This window comes from Spermophilus citellus (assembly GCF_964194105.1).
Source record: "Spermophilus citellus genome assembly, chromosome: 9".
Classification (NCBI taxonomy): Eukaryota; Metazoa; Chordata; class Mammalia; order Rodentia; family Sciuridae; genus Spermophilus; species Spermophilus citellus.
This window is the reverse complement of record NC_138191.1, coordinates 104,019,146-104,030,278: the sequence shown is the minus strand read 5'-3', so window position 1 is coordinate 104,030,278 and position 11,133 is coordinate 104,019,146. Positions and strand designations below refer to the sequence as shown.

At 46.9% G+C, this 11,133-nt stretch overlaps 1 protein-coding gene across 2 annotated transcripts; it reads left to right on the top strand.

Moving 5' to 3' along the window:
• The first annotated feature begins 3,730 nt into the window (after positions 1–3,730).
• Positions 3,731–8,818, top strand: TSPAN1 (tetraspanin 1). Of its 2 annotated transcripts, XM_081307233.1 has the most exons (8): positions 3,731–3,888; positions 4,335–4,399; positions 7,031–7,237; positions 7,435–7,509; positions 7,625–7,723; positions 7,804–7,959; positions 8,067–8,150; positions 8,436–8,818. In XM_081307233.1, exons 2-8 carry the CDS (start codon positions 4,343–4,345, stop codon positions 8,481–8,483), a joined length of 726 nt encoding a protein of 241 aa, XP_081163359.1. In that variant the 5' UTR covers positions 3,731–3,888; positions 4,335–4,342; the 3' UTR covers positions 8,484–8,818. The 2 variants fall into 2 exon arrangements, with proteins under 2 accessions (XP_081163359.1, XP_081163360.1); XM_081307234.1 differs by lacking the exon at positions 8,067–8,150.
• Positions 8,819–11,133: the final 2,315 nt, after the last annotated feature.

Here is an 11,133-nt window from a genome sequence, read left to right as displayed (position 1 = left end):
GGGCATAAGAAGCTTCTGCAGTGTGCCCGAGGGGTGTTGCTGACCAGGGCAACTAAGGCCTCTATGACATACAGTCTGCCTAAGGGTGGTGCTCTTTATTACAGGTCCTGGCCCCCCATGGAGCCAGCTCCCTCACAGTTTTCTTCATTGGGTCCAACTCAAGAGCTAGACAGAGCTGGGTTATCCCTTGGGTAAAAGAATTCTAGGTAGGGGGGGGAAAATCACTCATTTTTTTCATTTATGCACATTAACATTATTAACAATGTTTATTGAGCACTTGTTATATGTCAGACACTGTGTTAAACACTTTACAAATGTTGTCTAATTTCATGATAAACTTACAAGAAGATTCTATTATTATCCCCATTTGTACATAGTCAGCTTTCTTTATTCCCTGTTGTTATGTTCCACAAAGTCACCACAAACATTAACCAATTCTGTATCATCCCCAGGGGAAATGCACAGGTTGCTACAACTCTCAGTCACAACATTTTTTGAAATGTTCAATGATCAACACATAACCTGTTTTTTGTGAGTGGAGATACCTTATTTAATATATAGTATTGAGTCATTAACAATGAACTTGTGGCCACCAGAAGTATAATCTGTGCCTGATTCAGATTATTATTCAGAATATTCAGATTATTCAAGTTTATCATATTCATTTTCTCCAAAGCACATTATGAGCTTCTTGTGCTTAGGAACCTAGAGGATACTTTAGCACTACTACTAGGAGCTATTTTAACCTGCAAAATCACCAAAAAGAAAAAAAAAGTGAAAAAACATGGCATTAAATAGACTCTCAAAACAACATTTGTTTATGAGAGCAAAAAAAAAAAAAAGAGTCCCCTTATTCAACATACCTCAGCTGGAAATGTATATGTGTTTGGCAACTCAAATTTTTTACCTTGTCAGGTATGGTGGCACATATCTGTAATGATAGCTCCTCAGGAGGCTGAGGCAAGATGATAGCAAATTTAAGGCCAGCCTCGGCAACTTACGGAGAGCTTCTCTCAAAATAAAAAGAGGTGGGGATATAGCTGTATGGTAGAACAGTTGCCTAGGATGTGCAAGGTTCTATGTTTGATTCCCAGAATAAAAAAGAAATATTTTGATTTTTACTTTGCTATTCATGTACACAAATGACTGCAAAAGTGTCACAAGTATTCGTTTGGGGTTAAAAAATAATTTTAATGAGTAGGTAAATTCACAGTTATGGAATCCATGAATAATAAGGATTGACTGTATAAGAAAATTGAGGCTCAGTGAGATGAAGTAACACAATTAGAGGTAGGCGGTAGTTTAGGTCCATGATGGTCAAGGTCCAGAGCATTATCTCTTGCTATTCTGTGCTCATTCATTCATTCAGGAAATGTTCACTAACAACTTCATATTAGTGTGGGCACCGGGGACATATAGAAGAATGTGACCTGTTAGATGAAAGAGAAAGCCTTATGAATAATCAATACAGGTGGAAATGTAAGGGCGCTAATTTTGTGTACATCTCCTTCCTTATATATAGGAAGTGCTTTGCACTGAGTTTGGGGACTTGGACTTGCCTTTCCCTCTATAACTCAGCCCTCTATCCCTTTCCCTTCTACCCTAATGTCCACCTTCTGTCCCATAGAAGCCTGCTGGAAGATGGTAGGGCCCTCAGCACTACTGTGGCAGATCTTACCATCCCTGAACTCCAGCTTCTACTCTCCTTATCCTCAGTCTCAAATATGACCTTGCCCCACCAAACTTTAGCCACTTACCTGTAAGACTCTCTGCCCCTCCTTTTCCTCAGATCTAGGACCAAGGCCTTCTCCCCTGCTCTTTATTGAAATCAACCCGACCTGCCTCCTTAGATTCCATCTGAGTTGGCATAGTGGTTAAGAGGTGCACTCCGGTGTCAGGCTGACTGACAGGTTGATTCCTAATCATACAACTTGTAAGTGGTAGACCCAGGGTTCTACTGATCATGGCAAGTACTTAATTTTTCTATGCCTCCAATTCCCCATATTTAAAGTGGGGATTAAAAAGAAAATATCTCATAGGATTGTTGTGAAGGAGGAAAAAAGACAATATATGTAATGCATTTTAAGCATAATCTGTATTATTATTTAAAGACTAGTCTTGATAGGTTGCTAAGACTAGCCTTTTGGTTTTAAAAAAAATTTTTTTTAGTTGTAGATGGACACAATAACTTTATTTTTATGTGATGCTGAGGATCAAACCCGGTGTCTCACACATGCTAGGCAAGCACTCTACCACTGAGCTACAACCACAGCCCTTCAGACTGATCTTGAACTTGTGGGTTTAAAGGATCTTCCCACCTCAGTCTCCAGCAACCCAGTTTATAGTCTTCAATATTATGATTCTCTCTCTCTTCTGTTTGTTTAGTTGCCTCCTCCCACTTAATTATAAAAAATTTAAAAATATACTTCCTGGACTGGGGGTGTAGCTCATCCCATAGCCCTTGTGCTATATGGCTCTTCCTTCTGACTTTGCTCTATGCTCTTTCCCCTGTGACCTAGAGCAGGAAGAAAATCCCATTTTAAAACCCCATACCTATTCAGACCAGGAAACAGATGTTTAAAAACAAGCCTAAGAAAAGCCACCAGGATCATACAGCTAAGAAATGAAAGAGCCAAGATTTGAACACCCAGTTTGAGTAACTGGAAAGCTAGGGCTTTCCCAACACCTCTTCATCAGGAATGGTGAACGGGAGGTTGAGGAGGTAGTCCTGGGAGGACTTATGAAGACAGAGGTTATAGAGCCTTGGAACTGGGGTGACTCCTTTGTGGGACCATGATGCCACCTGCTGGCAGAAAGAAAAAGGGTATGCACAGAATGCTAAAAGAAGACTGGAGAGGAAAATATGGGGAAGGAAAAGAGAGGGGAAAAAAAGGGAACTTAAGGTTTTATGGAGGGAAAAGGACTGGGAATCATGTGCTACTCAGAGGAGAGAACAGAAGTTGCCAAACTTGGTCATTTTCTTGAAAGTGTGGCTGGTGGGCTGGGGCTGGGGCTCAGCAGTAGCATATTTGCCTGGTATGTGTTGAGGCACTGGGTTCAATTCTCAATACCACATATAAATTTAAAAATTAATTTAAAAAAGGTCTATAAACAATTAAAATAATATTAAAAATAATAAAATAAAATTTAAAAAAAGAAAGTGTGGTTGGTGTGTGTGTGTGTGTGTGTGTGAGAGAGAGAGAGAGAGAGAGAGAGAGAGAGAGAGGCAGACAGACAAAGATAGACAAAGAGGAAGGCAGAGGCAGATGCAGAGTGTCTTAAAATATGTATCTCAGATATTCTATTGTTTTTTAGTTGCTGGGAGTCAGTGCACAAGGAGTCCAGAGTGCATGTGCACACACATGTATGCACCAGTAGCTGTTTTTAGATATGTGACTATGTGTTTGATGTGTGAACATATGGATGACAACCTGGGGAGATGTGCTCTCAGAGCCATGAGCATAGGGTGTGGAGGAGTGCATTAGCAGATGTAGGATAAGAAGTATGTGTGCACTGTTGTATGCAGGGCACTCAGAAGTTCTGGAAGCCACTCGCCTCAGCCCCATCCTTCTCCCGCTTCTTGAGATCAGAAGCATAACCCATGGGTGACATTTCTAGGCGGAGGCCCATTGCTGCTGTAGTGATGGGGACCAATCTCCAGGCAGCAGAGGGCAGTAGGGACAAGGGGAGGCTGATTGCCATGGGTGGGGCCAGCGAGCGGGCAGAAGGAAGCTTTTAAAGCGCCTGCCTCACCTGCAGGTGAGCACTGGAGTGTGAGATTCTGCCTGCCTTGCCGGTTCAGAGTGGAAGCTCCCTGGAGCTGTTCTGTTTTCTTCTGAAGCCTCAGCAGGATCCCTCTCAGAACTAGCTGCCGAGAGGTCTGAACAGGTGATGGTATAAGATAGAGATTATCTTGTGAAGTGATATTAATTTTGAAATTCGTTTGAAGATCTGGAAGAGCCATGGGGAGGGTCCTGGAAAGGTCTGGATTTGGTCTGGAGAGGAGCCTAGAACATACAGGTGTTAAGTAAGGGTATCTGAAGTGACCTACCTGCAGTGTGGGAGTAAGGCTTGGGGTGCTCGTGCAGGAGTCAGGGGTGTTAGGATCCCAGAGACACCAGTTCTGGCAGAAGGTCTGGTACGTAGTATAGGTGGGTACAGATGTCAGGATGGGAATTTTGTAAAATCCTGAGGAGTCCAGAGTTCAGGTGCAGAGAAAGCTTGGTGAGATATGGGTCCAGGATGTTGGGGTCTGGTGTGTTGGGGCGTAGAAGGCAGGGCCAGCCCAGGTGGGGTGGGGGACATGATGCCCTAACTTGCACATCTGCCCCTAGGAGCCACCATGCAGTGCTTCAGCTTCATTAAGAACATGATGGTCTTCTTCAATACGCTCATCTTTGTAAGTATGGAAGTTGTGTGCCCTGTGGGGCTCCCTACAGGAGCAGGTCACCATTTGAACAGAGCCCAAGCTGGGGAATGGGAGACTACTGTGCCCAGACTTTGCCTTGCAAGTTTCCCTTATGAGAGGTCTCCCTTCAAATGCTGATTCCTGGATCCGGTAGAAGTGGGGCTGCCACAAGGGGGAGGGGGGCCGTTTGAAGAAGGGAATGGAGAAGTTTTAGGACACCCCCTTCCTTCTAGGAAGCTTCAGCTCAGGTGTAGGGCAGGGCAAGATAGGCTAGCAGGAGTGATTCTCCCCTTTTTATAGGCATAGGGGGTTCTGAGAGGGGAAGGGATTCGCCTAAATTTTTCTAACATGGAAAGCAATTTCAGTGGCCTCTGTAAGTGGGAGGAGGGAGTTGAAAGGAGGCAGGGACCATGTCTCCTTAGAGCAAAGAGTCTGTCTCAGATAGCCCTTATTCATTCAACAAACACATTGTTGGGGCTGAGGGTATAGCTTTGTAGTAGAGCTATAGCATCTATAAGGCCCTGTAGAGCACAGTAAAACAAAAACAAACATTCTTTGACTAAGACTCTAGCCAGGTGCTCGGGTAGTAGGTGAGCAGGGCCATTTTCTACCCTCAAGGATATCAGATCCAGTAAGCCAAATAGGCAGATAACTGTGATGCAATGTATGTCTGGATTTAACACAGGGGATAAGGGAGCCTAGAGGAAGGGCTAGAACCTAGCCTGGTGGGAGAATACTTCCTGGAGGACATAACTGGAGCTGGGAATTTGTATTGGGTGGGGAGCTATAAAGCATACATAAAACCCAAAGGAAATGAAACTCGATATTGTTCTGAAAACCAGGAACAGATTGCATGGGGCATGTTTGAGAAACTAAGCAATGAAACTGGCCAGTAAGCCCTGGGGATGAGGGTAGAGATAAGGAGAAATGGACAAAGGATACAAAGGACAAAGCCCTGAGATGGTGGCTAAGGGATGAAAGAAGGGACAAGGAAGACAGAGGTCTTAGAGATGATGCTTATGTCTGACATGAGCAACATGTGGGACAGGAAGGGAATATCTCACAAGCAATTGTCTACCCAGTGGAGATGCAGCTCAAATTGGAGCTTGCTGTGGATATTTGAAAGTCACGTGCCCATAGGTGGCCAATGAAGCCAGGGGACTGCAAGAGAGCCCTTGGGAAAAGTGAACTCTGGGATTAGCTCAGTGGTAGCGCATTTGCTTAGAACACATGGGGCCCTGGGTTGTACCGTGAGTGGGGCGGGAAAGGTGACCTGTGAAAAGATTATTAGGGATAAGCAGGGAAATAGCCACCATTAAAGTGATGGAGGAGCAGCAGTGGGAAAAGGAGGAGGAAAACAAGGAGAGTAAGATATCAGAAAGGTCAAGGAGATAAGGCCCATGAAGTGATTTAGCACAGGAGGTCACTAGAGAACTCAGAGCTACATTATAGTGGATTAGAGTGAGTAAAAGGTGAGAAAGTGGAGACATGAAATAGAAATCAGTTTGGAGAAATTGGGTGGGTAGACTCTGACCCCTATGTAGTCCATACCTCGTGTTTTCTTTGACTACAGAGAACTAGCTTTTATTCATATATCTGGAGGGAGCCATAGGATTCCAGGGATTGGGAGAGCAGAATCTTTTTGGCCTGAAGGGGTTAAAGGCAAATCCGGCTTAGTGTTTGGCCTCTGTTGCCCTGGCTTTGCCAGGCAGGGCTGAGTAGAGTAGGGCAGGCCTAGGCTCCTTGAAATTTGACCCCACGGGCTAGAAGCCCAGTGTTCTGGCTGTCCTTAGGCAAACATGCCTGAGATCCAGCCACAATCTGCCAGCTTATCCCTGATTCTAGCCTTGGTTTCTATAGGTAGAAGGTGAGGACTAGGCACTAAATTGATGTCAGGCTGATTCACCCATTGATAATCTGAGTCAGAGACGCTTTATGTTAGGAGCTATGGGAACTGAGCAGGACTTACCCCAACTGGCTCCTAGAATTCCCTATGAGGATTAGGGTTGAGACGGAGCCCTTTAAGAGAAGTTCAGGCTGATTTCCCCCTCGGGTGTCCCAATTTCTATTTGTAAGGCAAGGGGGATAAGGAGAAGGTCTGGTGTCTGATCCCAGAAGGGAGCCAAATGAGACTTCAGGGTGGGTGAACCCTTTCAAGCTCCACCCTCTTCAAAGTAGGGAGCAGGTGCAAACTTCAGCCCCGCCTCTGTTACCATGGTGACTATTGAGCCTGCTCAAAGCTACCACCCCTGTTTCCACCTATTAGAGGACAGAGGTGTTTTAGGTGCTGATAGCCCAGAGAGGAAATGAGAGATCCGGCCCTCACCTGCCTGTTTTCACTCCTAGATATGTGGCAGGACCCTAGCATCAGTAAGGGAAAGTCTTCTCTCTTCCCTGACCCTGTGGGTATTTCTAGTGCTCCTGACCTCATTTGTGCTCAAGTGTGCAGTCTGGTGCTGGCTATGGGTTTCCCAAATCCCATCTTTCTGGCACTAGAGGATGTTTCCCTCCCCACATGATTCCCCAGCCAAGGAAGTGGGAGACATCCTCCTGACTCAACAGTATGATAGGGAGCTATTTGCCAGCATTGTTTGAATGCCTGCCTGACTTCTCTGTCCCCAGCTGTGTGGTGCTGCCCTGTTGGCTGTGGGCATTTGGGTGTCGGTTGATGGGCCATCCTTCGTGAAGATCTTTGGGCCGATGTCATCCAGTGCCATGCAGTTTATCAACGTGGGCTACTTCCTCATCGCAGCTGGAGTTGTGCTCTTTGTTCTTGGTTTCCTGGGCTGCTACGGTGCTAAGTCTGAGAACAAGTGTGCACTCATGACGGTGTGTCAGACCCAGTTCCACAGGTCTATGACCAAGGACCCCCTCACCCTTGGGATTCCCCAAATCCTACTTTGTACTCCAGGGATTTCCAATATAGGGGATCCCTGCCATGTTTTTACAGTAGGAGGGTCGATTAGGGCAAAGAGAGCATGAGGGGCCATCTCTCCCTAAAACTCAGACCCCTGTTCCCCACTCAGTTCTTCTTCATCCTCCTCCTCATCTTTGTTGCTGAGATTGCAGCTGCTGTGGTTGCCTTGGTGTACACCACAATGGTGAGGCACTGAAATGGGTAAGGGAGGAAGACTGGGCAAAGCCCTGGGAGTGGGCTGTGGCCTGTACATGGCCACCTTCCCTACCAGTCCCTCAACATTGGCCTGCTCCACCTAGGCTGAGGAATTCCTGAAAATGGTGGTAGTACCTGCCATCAAGAAAGACTATGGTTCCCAGAAAGACTTCACCCAAGTGTGGAACTACACCATGGAAGGGGTAAGGCAGACTGGGGGGATTTGGGGGGTGGAGATAAAGAATCAAGGCCCCACCAAACACCTACCCCACCTTGCTTCCAGCTCAAGTGTTGTGGCTTCAACAACTACACGGATTTTGAGGACTCACCCTACTTCAAAGAAAACCAACTCTTTCCTCCATACTGTTGTATCAACAATATCAACAGAACAGCTGAAGAACCTTGTACCATGGATGAGGCCCAGACAAACTCTGTACAGGTGAGGGGCATGGAAGGGTGGGGGCTGCTTTAATGGCCTCAGAGTAGCAAATAGGGATGAGGGGTAGGGTAGCTGCCAACTATAAATGCTCTCTCCCCTTCCCCAAGGGTTGCTTCAAACAGCTTCTGCATGACATCCGAACCAATGCAGTCACTGCGGGTGGTGTGGCCTTTGGAATTGGGGCCCTGGAGGTAAGGCAACAAGGAGGCTGGAGCTGGGGTACTGATTACCACCATACCTGGGCTGCTTGACTCATCTCTGAGGCCTCTCAGAAGAGACAGACATCCCCCCCACCCCATGCTGGGAATTGAACCCAGATTTCTGTGTATACTAAGCACATGCTCTACCAGTGAGCTATATCCAGCCCAGGAGACAGACTTCCAACAGAGCTTCATGTAGGCTGTCTGGGGCACAAGGGACCAATGCTTGAGGATCTCAATCATATCCCTCATCTCTCCCTGTTCCTTTCCCACCAGCTGGCTGCCATGATTGTATCCATGTACCTGTACTGCCATCTGAAATAAGTCCACTTCTGCCTCCGCCATTGCTGTTGCCACATGGGAACTGGGAAAAGGCACCATGGCACTAACAGTGTCACTGGGGCTGGAGTGGGCCTGCCCTTGCTGCTCTGAACTTGGGGCTAAATAGAAAACCACCCCTTTTAGGTTGGGACCCACCTGTTCCAGAGCCTTTAAGGTAGCCAATTCTTCTGACTATTTCCTCAGTCTGTTTCTTCCAGCCTTAATACCCCCTTAGGCTAATGGGGGCTTTTGATGACCCCAGTCTCCACCGGAGGATGAGAGAAAGGGACCCATAGCCTGGGCATATTAAAAGTCAGCAGGATGTGTACAAGGCACTTCAAAACTGAAACACCAATTAAAATGTTTCTATTTGGACTCTGTGTATCCTTGGGGAGAGGGACTCAGCTTGCCTAAACCTCCTTCAGATTCCAGTGGGGCTGGCAACTCAGAAGCCCTTGGAAAAACTGTAGAAGGGAAGTGGTGGGGGGGTTAGGTTCCAGGCCTGGGAGGGAGCCCAAGAGGGATAGGTAAAAGGGCAGTGAGGAAGTGAGAGCTGGGCCAGTCTGCCTTCCTAGAATGGGGTAGGACTTTGGCCTGAAATTTTCCCCCTCTGGGTGGGGGCACTGGACTGGAAAGCTATGAAAATAACCTTGTGCCCAGTCAAGGGAGAACAGAATTGTTACCAGGGCAATGGGAAAGCCACTCACTCCTTAGACTCTGGGAAGCCCTCCAATAGTGCCCATCAGAGGGTCCAAGCTGCCTTCTCACTTAGGCAAAGTCCTAGATCTGTTCCAGCTTTGGGGATCTTAGAAAGCAGTTTTAAGTTCCAGCTAAGGAAACCAGGACTTAAAAAGGCCAAGTGACTTGCCCAAGTCCCACAGCTTTAGTGAAGAGATGAGTCTAGACTTGGACTCTGACTTTAGAGCCTGGTGTGGTCCTTTTTGACATGATGGTAGTTTTACTTGAAGTAGCACCTGACCAGAATGTTCCTGAATATTGCTGAATAAGGCATGATATCACAAAGGAAGAAGGCTAGCTGGGCACAGTGGCACATGCCTATAATCCCAGTGGCTCAGGAGGCTAAGGCAGGAATATTGGGAGTTCAAAGCCAGCCTCAGAAATTTAGCAAGGCCCTTAGCAACTTAGTGAGATCCTGTTTCTAAATAAAATATTTAAAAAGGGCTGGGAATGAGGCTCAGTGATTAAGTTCCCCTGGGTTCAATCCTTGGTACTAGTGGAGATGGTGGTGATGGGGGGTGTCTTTCTTGTTTTCTCTCTATCACACATATAAAGGAGGTAAGTGCTGACAGGAAGACAGTGTTTGCTACCAAGAAAAGCCCGACCCCATTAAACTAACTCCTTCTTTGCTTTCCTCAGATGTTTTTATCTATCTCCCTAGGCTTTTCCAGGGCACCCCAGATTTACTACCCCCTTGTCAAAACCAGAAAGGAACAGCAACCTAGCCAGAGCCATTCGGCCTGAGGTACGGTCTGTGAAGCCAGACCTAAAGCCTGCTAGTGTGCTAGGCAGAGAGAGGAATTAGCATATCTTAGCCCTTTACCACCCTACCACCCTACTGTCTCTCTCATATACTACCCTTCCCCCACGTATCCTGTGAGGAAGCTGCAGAGGATTTGTTTGCCCAGGGCGAGCCTCTACCTCATCACAGGCTAATTGCCCCTCAACCTGACTGTTTTGATACATCATATACTATCTCTAGCTCCAGCAAACACTGAAGGCGTCAGGATGGCGAGATATGACCAAGCTATCTAAATGGTATCATTGCTGAGCTGGGCTCCAGGCACCGGTAGAGAGGCAGGACAGAGAACAAGGGCAAGAGTTCCAATAAGTTCCTGCCTTCCTGGCCAAGGCTCTATAACAGGCAGACCCTTTCTCAAGAGGTGTCCTACACTCAGATCCTGATCCTAAGCCCTTCATAGATCCTTTAAATGTCAAGTCCCCTTGCCTTGGACTATCACATACTCCCTCTGGACAATCCCACCTGTTTCCTGGAGACTGTCTAACTTAGATCTTCCTGCTCTTTGTCACTGGCTGGCTGAGTGAGAATCTGATGAAAACTATCACCCTCTTCTCCAGAAAAATACCAACATGACATTATTCATACAAAGTACCCTAAGACCAGACACCTTTGCTCCCACGCCTGTCTACAACCCAGTCCTAGCCCCCTGACTGATGCCTGCCTAGGATCCTCCCACGAAATCACCTCTTCAGGCCCCAGTGGCTGCCATTCACTGTTCCTGTCTCATCCACTTCCTTCGCACCCCCACTATGTTCACCTGCTCTCCCATCCCTCCCCCCCATCCCTTTTTCTGCTGCTCCATCTCTGGGGACAGGTGCAGGGCCCACACAGCCAAAGTAGGAATAGCCTGGTAAACAGTGGGGAAGGGGTGCGGGATGACTGCTTGAAGCTCAGCCCCAATTAGGGTGGGGCTAAAGTCAGGCTGTCCTAGGGTGGAGCCTGGAGAGAAATCTTGGAATTTGAAACTTGGGCCTCCCCTGGTGGCCAAATGGGCCCAAATGGAAGATAAATCCTGTGAAATACAGTAGGCAAACCTATCATCCATTCAGATGATTATCTCCCTCACCTCTCTGCCTCTCTATGCACTCCCAACACATACATGACGCATTCCCA

What these genes read in the sequence shown, in the direction of transcription:
- TSPAN1 (XM_081307233.1), top strand. Translation starts at nt 4,343, where the DNA reads ATGCAGTGCTTCAGCTTCATTAAGAACATGATGGTCTTCTTCAATACG. An exon ending in ACAAGTGTGCACTCATGACG is followed by an intron (nt 7,238 to 7,434) that starts GTGTGTCAGACC and finishes TTCCCCACTCAG; the next exon opens with TTCTTCTTCATCCTCCTCCT. An exon ending in TTGGAATTGGGGCCCTGGAG is followed by an intron (nt 8,151 to 8,435) that starts GTAAGGCAACAA and finishes CTTTCCCACCAG; the next exon opens with CTGGCTGCCATGATTGTATC.